Source organism: Phalaenopsis equestris, unplaced genomic scaffold (genome assembly GCF_001263595.1).
Source record: "Phalaenopsis equestris unplaced genomic scaffold, ASM126359v1 Scaffold230229, whole genome shotgun sequence".
Lineage (NCBI taxonomy): Eukaryota > Viridiplantae > Streptophyta > Magnoliopsida > Asparagales > Orchidaceae > Phalaenopsis > Phalaenopsis equestris.
In genome coordinates this window covers 22,566-33,743 of record NW_018248201.1, presented here as the reverse complement: position 1 = coordinate 33,743, position 11,178 = coordinate 22,566, and the positions used below count along the sequence as shown (strand labels likewise).

General features: G+C 37.1%; 2 protein-coding genes across 2 annotated transcripts in view; both read left to right on the top strand.

The window, feature by feature from the left end:
- The first annotated feature begins 1,318 nt into the window (after window positions 1–1,318).
- The window catches only part of LOC110038080 (tubby-like F-box protein 1), a 12,026-nt gene continuing 2,166 nt past the window's right edge, over window positions 1,319–11,178 (top strand). Inside the window, 4 exon segments of the mRNA XM_020742841.1 lie at window positions 1,319–1,700; window positions 1,703–1,848; window positions 2,024–2,111; window positions 6,732–6,861. Of these exon segments, the coding sequence (XP_020598500.1) occupies window positions 1,484–1,700; window positions 1,703–1,848; window positions 2,024–2,111; window positions 6,732–6,861 (581 nt within the window). The 5' untranslated portion in view covers window positions 1,319–1,483.
- On the top strand, window positions 7,556–8,946 carry LOC110038078 (probable sugar phosphate/phosphate translocator At5g05820). Its single transcript, XM_020742839.1, has 3 exons — window positions 7,556–7,588; window positions 8,051–8,103; window positions 8,253–8,946. Exons 1-3 carry the CDS (start codon window positions 7,556–7,558, stop codon window positions 8,944–8,946), a joined length of 780 nt encoding a protein of 259 aa, XP_020598498.1.

Sequence of the window (11,178 nt, the reverse complement as noted above, 5' to 3'; positions counted from 1 at the left end):
TGGTGCACTTAACTAGTGTTGAGCCCAACCCGAGCCCTTGAGCCTATAAATGCTCCTTCTCAATTTGAAATTCAAAGCATTAGATCCCTTGACAAAGCCCTGCCAAATTGCACTTAGAATACTTAGCAAATCTCAAGCCTCATGTCCCCATTATTTCCACTTCAATCCACCACTAATTTACAACCATTAGAGCTTGTCCATACCAAGATTCATGCTGATCCTATTTATTACTCATTGAATTCCTTATTTGAACCTTGCATTAGCTTTCATGACCTTAAAAACATTTTCAAATGCCCTCTATTCTAAGCTCTCTAGACCACCTTAAGACCAACAATGGATGATATTGATCAATTTCACACAGGGAGTTGAAGGACCTTCAATTGGAGCTCTGAATAAGTTCATGGGATTCAATCAAAGGTGACACAACCATTGAAACAAGAAAAAGCTTCTCATGTGAAGATGTTCATCAAAACTAAGAGATTAGGCTCAACAACTGGCTATTTCTTAAGAGAACTTGCAATCCAAACAAAACGTTTCTGATCACAGACGACACGGTTATCCATAGTGCGTATTTCGGGTCCTAGAGAATTAAACTTAGGAATCATGTGCTTTCCCACCGATCATGTGTTAACCGTTAAAATCTGTGTTTTCCGACCGATCTTGGCTAGTTGCGGTGACAGCTTTATAGCTGCAGTCTCATTTTTCTTAAAAAAAATTATAATATCCACCACAGCTTTTTGAACATCATATTATGTTTTAGCAGTTTTACAACTGCTTTCAAATGAGTTACAACTGTCACAAACCGATCCTAACACTAATATATTTGTGCTAAACCCACTCACCCAAAAAAAATTAAAAAGATTAAAAAAATAATAAAAAAGTAAAAAAAAAGAAAAAACAAAACGGTTCTGATCACGGACCACACAGTTATCTATAGTGCGTATTTTGGGTCTTAGGGAATTAAACTTAAGAATCATGTGCTTTCCCATCGATCATGTGTTAACTGTTGAAATCTGTGTTTTCCAACCGATCTTGACTAAATGCAGTAGCAGCTTTATAGCTTCAGTTTCATTTTTTTTTAAAAAAATTATAATATCCACCACAGCTTTTTGAACATTAGATTATATTTTAGCAATTTTACAATTATTTTTCAATGACTTACAACTGTTGCAAATGGATCCTAACACTAATATATTTGTGCTAAACCCACTCACCCAAAAAAATTAAAAAAATTAAAAAAATAAGTAAAGAACAAAACGGTTTTAATCACGGACGGTGGCACGGTTATCCATAGTGCTTATTTCGGGTCCTAAATGTGGTCGCTTAGAATGCGTGAACCGCCAATGAAGATATTCGTAAGTCTCTAGGCGGAGTTCTGCGGTGCACTATCATCTTTCCATCAGTCTGGAGAGAGCCCCGTTTTGCAGTGAGAGATAGAAAGTGAGAGATAGAGAAATCAATTGTGCCTCTGAGAACTGAGGAGATGTCGAGGAGATGGGCGTTTTTCCGCAGTTTTTCCAGTGCTTCGATTTCGATTGATCTATGTGGTGTGTCGCGGTGGCGGCCGCAGGATGATGTCGAGGCGGCTTCGTGGCCATCAGAAGTGGAGGGAGAGGAAGTCGTGGGCGCTGGTTATCTCGAATCGGAGAAAGACGGGTGGTCGCGAATGCTTCCGGAGCTGATGGTTGATATTGTAAGTAGGTGGAAGCAACCGATGAGCGGTGGCCCCTGCGGAAGAACGTGGTTTCCTGCGCTAGTGTGTGCCGGAAGTGGAGAGAGATCACCACCGGTGTTGTCGGATCAACAAGAGAGTCTGGAAAGATCACTTTTCCTTCTTCTCTTAAGCAGGTCGGTCATTGATTTCTCCATCTAGGGTGAATTAGGGTTGCAGTTTCTTTTTTTGAAATAGGGAGAAAAACATTGCTGTGAATCTGGAAGGTGTGGATTGATGATGCTTTTGGTCTTATTTTTGTTTTGATTCAACGAATTCGCTGAATTTGTTTTGGTTGTTTACTTAATGCAGCCGGGCCCGAGTAATTTGCCTATCCAGTGTTTTATCAAGAGGAGCAGGAAGGACTCAATGTTCTATCTCTATCTTAGCTTAACCCAGAGTAAGAAAAAACCGGCAATTGGCTTTTTTGCATATATTAAATATCTTTTCGAAATAAGAACTTTTATTTTGCTGACGCTGAGTTACATGGCAAGTAATACGGTTCAAAGAATCATATGAAATTTCAAATGTTTAAAAAAAAAGTTAATAAGGTTCAAATTATTTAGATGGTTCTGATTTTCTTAATTGTTTACTTGTGAATGACCTCGCTTTAGTAATCTTTGGGCATGTCTTCCTGTTGCTTTTCCTGTTCCATATCACTATTAAAAGTAGTTAATAATTCCTTTATGGTAAGAAAGGCAGAGGTAGACCTAGGATGACTTGGGCTTATTGTATAAAAAAATGATCTTAATTTATTAGAACTAAATGAAAATATGACAATAAATAGGACGCACTGGAGCAAAAGGATTCATGTAGCCAACCCCACGTAGTGGGATTAAGTCTTTGTTGTTGTTGTTGTTTCTTTGTGTTCAATAGAGAAATTATACAGTGGCATAATAGAAGGAACCATCCTAGAGGTTTCAAATTTCATTTGACCAAAGGTAATTTTGAAGATGGTTTTTATAAAGTACATGTTCATGAGGATTTTGTCTATTTGAAAGTTAGAAATCCATGTTAGGATGACAATTGCATCATTGCAGGTATTATCTTCTGCTAGATTGTCATATTTGTGATGACAATCAACACTCACTCTAGTCACATAAGGCCTGCTTGCCTTGATTCTTCTTCTCCAACTCCCTTAATTGTTATGACTCCCGCTAGAAGGATTGTCCATGTCGAGATTGGTTCACTTTCTTGTTCTTCCTTGTGAGCCTTCTAGGGAGGACGTCCTGGACCCACAATTATGATTTATTTTTGTTCTTCAATTCTTATTAACTCTTCAACAAATTATGAGGATATTAGAAATTATTTTATAATGCACATGATTTTTCTGAAACACATGGCATTTTGATGTATCACAAGGATTTGGTTTTGCTTGGGTTTGTTTTGGTTGGCAATAATAGTTATTATTGTAGATCAATGGGGAGGAGTGAAAGTTTAGTATTGCTAAGAATGGGACATTTTCACTATCTTTCAACATCATATTTTTGGCGTTGCCTTCATTAAAATGTACTTTCTCATCTGGTTTTTATCAATTATTTAGAGGTCCACTTTGTTGGTTTTGAGGATTTCACAAGTTTTTTAATGAACTAGTTATATGGCCATGAGGATTGTGCTATAATAATAAGTTATAAACATCCACGGTGATGTAGTTGTTGGCCAGTTTAACTAACTCATCTAACCTTCTTGGCTGTTGTACACGAAGTGCATGTCTAAGAAAAACTTTCTTTAAGTACTTGTGCAATGTGACTTGGGCTGCTGTTATTTTCAAGTATTTAACTGTTAGCATTTTAGGCTGGAAATCAATTAAGAAATATCAAAATGAGTCACATTGCTCTACTCATATTCAGAACAACTTTTGAATTTATCAATGTTTTATGGCCACTGGCGAATTGAGTCATAATTTGTAACTAAAAATCAAGATAATAAGATATATTTGCCAAGGGGGGTGTAAGAACTATCTTAATGACCCCTCCTTGGAATTATTAAATATTAATCGACAATTTGGCAAATTGTCGATTTTAAGAAGAGAAATTGTTGATTCAAAACAGGCTTCATGCTTCACATGGTTTGATTTCTCTCTTTAAAGGTTGAGATGGGGGATTTCAAACTCTGAAAGAGGTGAACCTCAGTGATTTCAATAGAAATTACATTGGCAGTTTGATTTCAATGCTTCTGGCACAATGATAAAGTGATGTTTTTGATAGTACTTTTTTCTGGGTTATAAGTTTTATCGGACACTAAAGTAGATTTGAGAGCTTTGATTCTTTGTTGATGTCGCCGTATACATTAGTTAGTAAATTCTTGCTCTTAAGCAGGCTCAACATGAGGAGCAATTTGCTAAAATTGCTCTAGAATTCTTTGAATCGCTATCTTAAAATGGCTTTCTATTTAATTGAGTTGTCTACAATTATGAAATCTAGTTTCTTGATTTTTGGGCGTTTCATGGCTTGGATTTTTATTGTTGCCACATTCACACTCTCTGCACCTTTATCAACATTTGCTAAGTCCTTTCTCTAACCTCTTTTCAGACTCTTTTGAGCTCTATTAATTCCCTATTTATGATTTTTTTTATTCAAATTCAACATTACAAAAACAGCTACAATCAGTAATTATAAGAAAGTTTGCATAAAATATGTTTAATGAAGCATGTTGTGAAGTGGAAAAGATCTAGAATGCTATTAGTTGTCCAAGTACTTGATGACTTCTATAGAATTTCACATGGACACTTAATTCATTGATTCAGTTCTCTTGGAGAGTCTGCCTAGAGTAGGCAGTTAGCGTTCTGTCCAGTTTTTTTTTTTTGTTGAATTTGCTTGAATGAGTGAGTAGTCTTTTGACGGATTGATGACTTTAGATGCCAAATTCTATAGGTGAGTGGAGCCTTTTCTCTTGACTTTATAATGAGAAGCTTTGTTGGATAAATTTAGGTTTTGTGCAACTTCAATTCAACTTTGAATAACTTTAATCTTGGTGGATACCAAGTTGGTTTATGGTTAGCACCTTATTGAATATAATTTATACTATATAGCAGCTTCATTGACCACATACCTAATGGTTTTGGGTGTATAGGTATATAAATATTAAATTTTTAGCCCTCTCCTATAGGCTTAATGTTTTGGTTTAACGATAGTTTCAGGTTGAATTTTGATTGTATTTGATCCACAGTCTCTAACAAATTGCATTAAAGCTAATGGTTTGATTGAGATTAAGTGGTTCATTTAGCTGTGACTCCTATGGATCTTAATGCTTCCATTATGGTTGAGCAAGGCTCAAGTGTCGATATGTCTCACATTAGATCAACATAGTTAACTGAGCTATTGGTACATTATATTTGCTGATACTTCTATTTAATATGAAGTAATAGTCAATATGGCTGTTCTCAGTCAAGGGGGAGATTTTAAAGCAGATTAGGTTCTAGTTTAGTTTCTCTTCAAATATTTGAAAGAAATCTATTAGTGTAGAAATATAAAATTGTTGGTGCTAAATCACAGGCTTATGTTTTTGCGGTATAAATGAGTTTTACCATTGGTGTATATAACCGGAATGTAGTCCTTCAATTTACATACTCAACAAGCACCATCGTTGACTTAAACTATATGACTGGCTCTATTTAGCAACATCTTCATCATTGGTTTATGCCAATTATTTAGGATTTTAGCTTTATCAATCCCTCCCCTCTCTGTATAGTCAGTTTCTAATGATCGGTTTGCCAACTTAGCACTCATAATACTGTTTCTAATCACACTGGATGCGTTAAAGAACTCAGGATTCTTTTTTTTTTTTTTTTTTTTTTTTGAAATTTCAGTTGTCAAACTTTTTCGTTGAGATTTTGAATTTCATAATGAAGCATTCTGTTAACTGACTTCTTATGCTTTTCCAATAGCTTGTGTTTGCAATATTTTCAACCATAATTTGGCTATAGTTGCTTTTTAAATCGTGATGGTTTTTTCCTCGGTTTAACTAAAGCATCACTTGTAACTCCTGTGGCGCAATGTCTAAACACGCTGGATTTACTGAGATGTAATCTGTTCTACTTTTCGTTATCTATGGTTTTTGGTGTTCTTTTCCTTAAAAGTTTGTTGCTTAAATATCATTAACATGGGGCTCTAATTTATGGGATAATCCGGCTATTTAATTTTTTAATATGCCTTTATATATAATAGATACATATAGAGACCTCTTTTATTTGATGTTTTTCATGATAAACATTTAATTTATGATAATTGATTTATATGTCCCATTAAGAAAAAAATTTCCCTGCACACGCAGAAAATTGCAAATTCATTGCTGTTATTCTTAAAGCAGGTCAGATTTGCTTGTTTTGAGAGATATTTAGAAGAATGCGCCATGCTTGGGTCGATATATTTTGTAATCTTATTGATAGAAAAGAGGCTTTTTATTTCAGCATGATCTACCTACTATTTTGCTCACAGATTCATATTACCGGTGATCAAAATAACTACAGTATTGTAAGGAACTCTAAAATTTGGTTTGCTTTTCATCAGATTCTTGTGCGCCAATTTGGTAAAGGCCATATGAGATTACTTTACGTTTTCATCTTTTATTTTGTTTACTTTATGTTTCAATATCCCCCACTTAGTGGGATAAAGAGTTGTTGTCGTCGTCGTCTTCGTCTTTATGTTTCAATATCACATAAAAATATTTGTGATAATCTAAATTTGTATCATTTTTGTTTGTTTTTTTTTTTTAATTTGAAAATTGCATTAGATAGTTATGGTGGTTGGCAATGGGTTCGGCTATGACAACTGCGGTGGTGATCAGCCGCTATTTGTGACTGATGTCGTTTTCATTTAATAAAAAATTGAAACATTCAAGAAAACCCAAGCTTTTTTTCAAATTTTAAAATTAGATTGATTTGTTTTCAAAAATAAAATAAGAAGATAAATAAAAATTACGAATCAATCTTATTTTTTGAAAATAAAGACAATAATGGTTTTAAACAGCCCTGAATTTCTTGTTTTTTAATCTTTAAATGTTACCAAACTTTTTGTTGCAGCATTTATGGACAAGGGGAAGTTTCTATTGGCAGCACGGAGGTTTAGACGCGGGTACCGTACTGAATTCATCATTTCCCTTGATGCTGATGATCTCTCTCAAGGAAGCAATCCATACATGGGGAAATTAAGGTTAGGCTTCTTATCTGTTTCTACTCCACACATAATGATTAGCTCAACTATTTCATTACGGTGGTTGTGATAATCTATTTAGTTCTGTCGAAATTGGGGTTGCAAATGCGTTGAACCTAGCTTGGTTCACCCTTATTTTGAGTTTGAGCTGAATAAAATAATAAAGTTAAAATTTGAACACAGTTCTATGAGTTTGAGCCGGCTCATCAGCTGGATTTTTTTTTTTTTTTGAAAGGGGGGAAAATAATTTTAATTGTTGTAATAAAATGGTGAAGAAAGTAAGAAATTGTATGAAAAATAATAAAAAATAATTTAGTGTAAGGAAATGAGGAATAAATTTTAAATGTTTTTAGCAAATTTGTCTTTAAACTCTTGAATTTTAATTTGCTTCAAGTGTTTTTTATATTTATGTTAATTACATGAGCCAACCAACGAGCTAACGAGTCGAGTTAGAGCTAGCTCAAGCTTTAGCTCAAAGCTCATCGAATTTGTCTCACAAGCCATTTATCAAGTCAAGCCTGAATTGGCTCACAAGTTAGCTAGACTCAATTATATCCGTAGTTAAAATTTCTCTTTGCTTTAAATGATTTTTACACAAGGGGGAAAATAATCCTACTTATCATATGACCTTTCTTTCCTATAATTTGAGACTTAAATGAGTGTTTTTTATAGATGGTTTTTATAAACTTAAAATATGAGCAAATCTGTTCTCTGTACTTCTGCGTCGGTATTTTTATTAATTTTTGTTGAAATATCTAATTTAAATTACAGGATTTATTGTCTTTCCTGTTAAAACTTATACAACAACAGCAACAAAACCTTGATCCTACTATGTGGGGTCGGCTACATGAATCCTTTTTCTCCATTGCGTCCTATTTAGTGTCATATTTTCATTTAGTTCTAGATTTAGTTCTATTCATTTAGTTCTAGCAAATTAAGATCATTTTTAATACAATAAGCCCAAGTCTTTCTAACTTATAATAGAAAATAATTTATTCCTAGTTATGAGGAATAAATTCTTTCATTAATATAAAGAGATATTTTCTTTTCATATATTAGGAATTATTTATTTTCTAAATATATATTGTTTTCTATTATCTCCTAATAATTAATATGAATTAATTATTAGAGATATCAGATGATATATCGTTCCTTTCATATCATTTTTTTTTATTTTTCTTATTTTAAGATTTTTGTAAGGGTTATTGATATCTCCGTTCATATAAATAAAAATATTCCGAAGTATTCAATATTCCGCATTTTTCTGAATTTCAACATGGTATCAAAGCCTAGTTTCGCACTCTAGCAACCTACCCTCCTTTGAGAATTGACGGACTCCCTTCCTGCCATCCTCTGTGTAGGAAGGGAGGAGAATAACGATTTTTCTCCAGACCCCATGTAACGCGGCTCTACGGCGGTTTCCCCGATACTTGCTGCGAGTGCATCAACTTCACGGTGGGGTTGGTGATCTCATGGTACTCGTCCAACTTAGGCGTGCTTCTTCTGAACAAGTATTTGTTGAGCAATTACGGCTTCAAGGTTCCTATCTTCCTGACTATGTGCCACATGATGGTATGTTCGCTGCTCAGCTACGTCGCCATCGCCTGGTTAAAGCTCGTTCCGATGCAGGCCATGAGATCTCGTCTCCAGTTCATCAAAATCGCAGCACTCAGCTTTGTATTCTGCGGATCTGTCATCAGCAGAAACATTTCACTGTGTTTTCTCCCTGTATCCTTCAACCAAGCCGTCGGCGCCACTACTCCCTTCTTTACAGCGGTGTTCGTCTATACCATGACGTTGCGGCTGGAGGCGTGGATTACCTACGTCACGTTGGTCCCCGTCGTCACCGACATTATTATAGCCAGCGAGGGAGAGCCAAGTTTTCACTTATTTGGATTCATCATGTGTATTGGTGCTACTGCTGCAAGGGCACTGAAATCAGTGTTTCAAGAGATTTTATTATCTTCTGAAGGGGAGAAACTGAACTCAATGAATCTTCTGCTATTTATGGCTTCAATAGCCGTTGTGATTTCAATTCTCATTTTTCGGAATTCGGTCTCCATCATCAGCGTCTTCTCCTTCTGAAGCTCCGGAGATTGCAACTCCATCCTCTTCTCCTTCTGAAGCTCAGGAGATTGCAACTCCGTCCTCTTCTCGCAAGCAAAATCTCCGTCGCCTCCGTCAGCTTCTTCTGTAGCCCCAGCCGATGGTTCAGATGCATCAGGGCTTCAACCTACGGCCGGATCTACTGCGGCGCCAACATCGAGTTCCCAGGCGTCCCTCTCCACCACTCCAACGCCGAGCAATTTGCTTTCCAGGCTCCGATAAGTTGAACGAAGCCTTTACCTTTGAGAGTTGTATTCCATTTATTCCTCATCACCAACGCCACCTTACACTTTGAAACCTCGATCCCCTTCATCGCCATCTCCGAGTTCCCTTGCAGTCACTGTCGCCAGTTCTTCCAGGAGATCTGATCGGCCTCTCAGATCCAGATATCCGCCCCCGCCCACTTTCTGATTTCTTACCTAACCCTTTCGGTCCTTCCAATCTGCTTCATGAAGACGTTCCCATGCTTCTCGAACCCCACGATCTGATCGAGAAGGTTGGGGAGTTTGGTGAGGAATTGGAGCAGCTGAGGAAGGCGGCGGTGCAGGCCACTAGGGATGTGTTCGTTCGCGATGGCAGATGCACCGTACAGCGGCAGCATGTCGGGTTTCGCGATGGCAGATGGACAGGGGAAGGAGTTTGCAGAATTGTATACGGAATCAGCGGCGTATAATCCGAGTTTGGGACCTATTCAGGCGGCGATGGGGGAGGTGTTCCGGCGGCACTAACTCCATCTTCCAATTTGATGTCAACTCCGACTCCATACTCAACGCAAATTCTCTCTGTCTCTATATTCACTCTCGAAACAGGCTTCTTTAGCAGATTATTCCCTACCTTAGTCAACCCCTCCAGGTTCTCCTTTGTTGATACATCCACAGAAGCTAAATCTCCACTCAATGTATCATCCTTAAGTCGAAGATAATTTTTCTCAGAATGCTGAGTTTGGAAAAGTATGGATGCTAATATATCAGCCATGTCTGCACTACCTTGGGAGTACATATCTATCATAGGCGCATGGCCATTATAAAAGAGCCATGGATGAATACCCCACTTAGCTGCATTCTTTGCATCATACTTCACTTCAAATTTAGCAGCTCCAGAAACATGGTATATTTTACAGATTTTACAGGAAAATTTTCTTGTAACTGCTTGAATATGTTCTTGCTCACTAAATTTATTGCCAGCCGGCACCAGCGATGCCGCCACTCTCATCATCATCTCGCTGTAAATATCACTATCGTGGATCGGACAAGCCGTCCATTTCTCTTGCAGGATTTTTTCTTCCCTGCCCAAGCGATTTATTGCCAGCCGGCACCAGCGATGCCGCCACTCTCATCATCATCTCGCTGTAAATATCACTATCGTGGATCGGACAAGCCGTCCATTTCTCTTGCAGTATTTTTTCTTCCCTGCCCAAGCGTCAGGGGGAGCTGCGTTTCTAACCGGACCTTCTCCAAGTAGCCATCAAAACCGGAGACCTCTCTACATTCTTCTCTGCATCCGGCAATTCCTGTAGCTTCTGTTGCACCTCGCTTTTTCCCTATGCAGACGCCGCCAATCGTCGGAGTCAATTTTTGCAGCCTTTGTTGTGCCTCAATTTTTTCCTTGCGTAGGTGTCTGGTTCACTACACCATTACGATTTTAGCGGTTTTCCCTGCGTAGGCATTTGGGCAACTGCAAGCTTGCATTTTCAGCAAACAGCGGTGCAAATCACGGAAGACCTCCAGTTGAAATCCCAGTTTTCACTCTCTGGTGGAAATCATTGCCCCTCGTAAAACCGCATAGAGCACTGACTTCCCTGCGGGCTCTCCCACGGTTGTTTTCCCTGCAGTTTTTTCAATCGCAGATCCTTCTTGCGGGACCTTCCAATCGTCGGACCTCCCGATTTCCTTCCAGGACCGTTGAAGTGCCTACCTACAGCGGGACCCATCCCTTGTAGTATGTGTATGTATGTATATATATGTATGTATGTGTATATATGTATATATATATATATATGTATGTATATATATATATTAAGTATTATATATAAAAAATCTAATTGACTGCAAGACTACAAAGATTTATAATCAATTAAATTATTGATTAAAAAAATAGAATAAAAATTATTAAATTAGATTCAAATGATGTTGTAATATAAATAATAATTTTTAAATCTTGCTCAAACCCTTATTGTCTTATGACTACATCATTAGGGTTATTAAAATGACT

Coding starts and splice junctions, on each gene's coding strand:
- LOC110038078 (XM_020742839.1), top strand. CDS start 7,556: ATGAGCAAATCTGTTCTCTGTACTTCTGCGTCG. Junction 7,589..8,050: donor TTCTCTGTACTTCTGCGTCG/GTATTTTTATTA, acceptor TCTTATTTTAAG/ATTTTTGTAAGGGTTATTGA. Junction 8,104..8,252: donor ATAAATAAAAATATTCCGAA/GTATTCAATATT, acceptor ATTTTTCTCCAG/ACCCCATGTAACGCGGCTCT.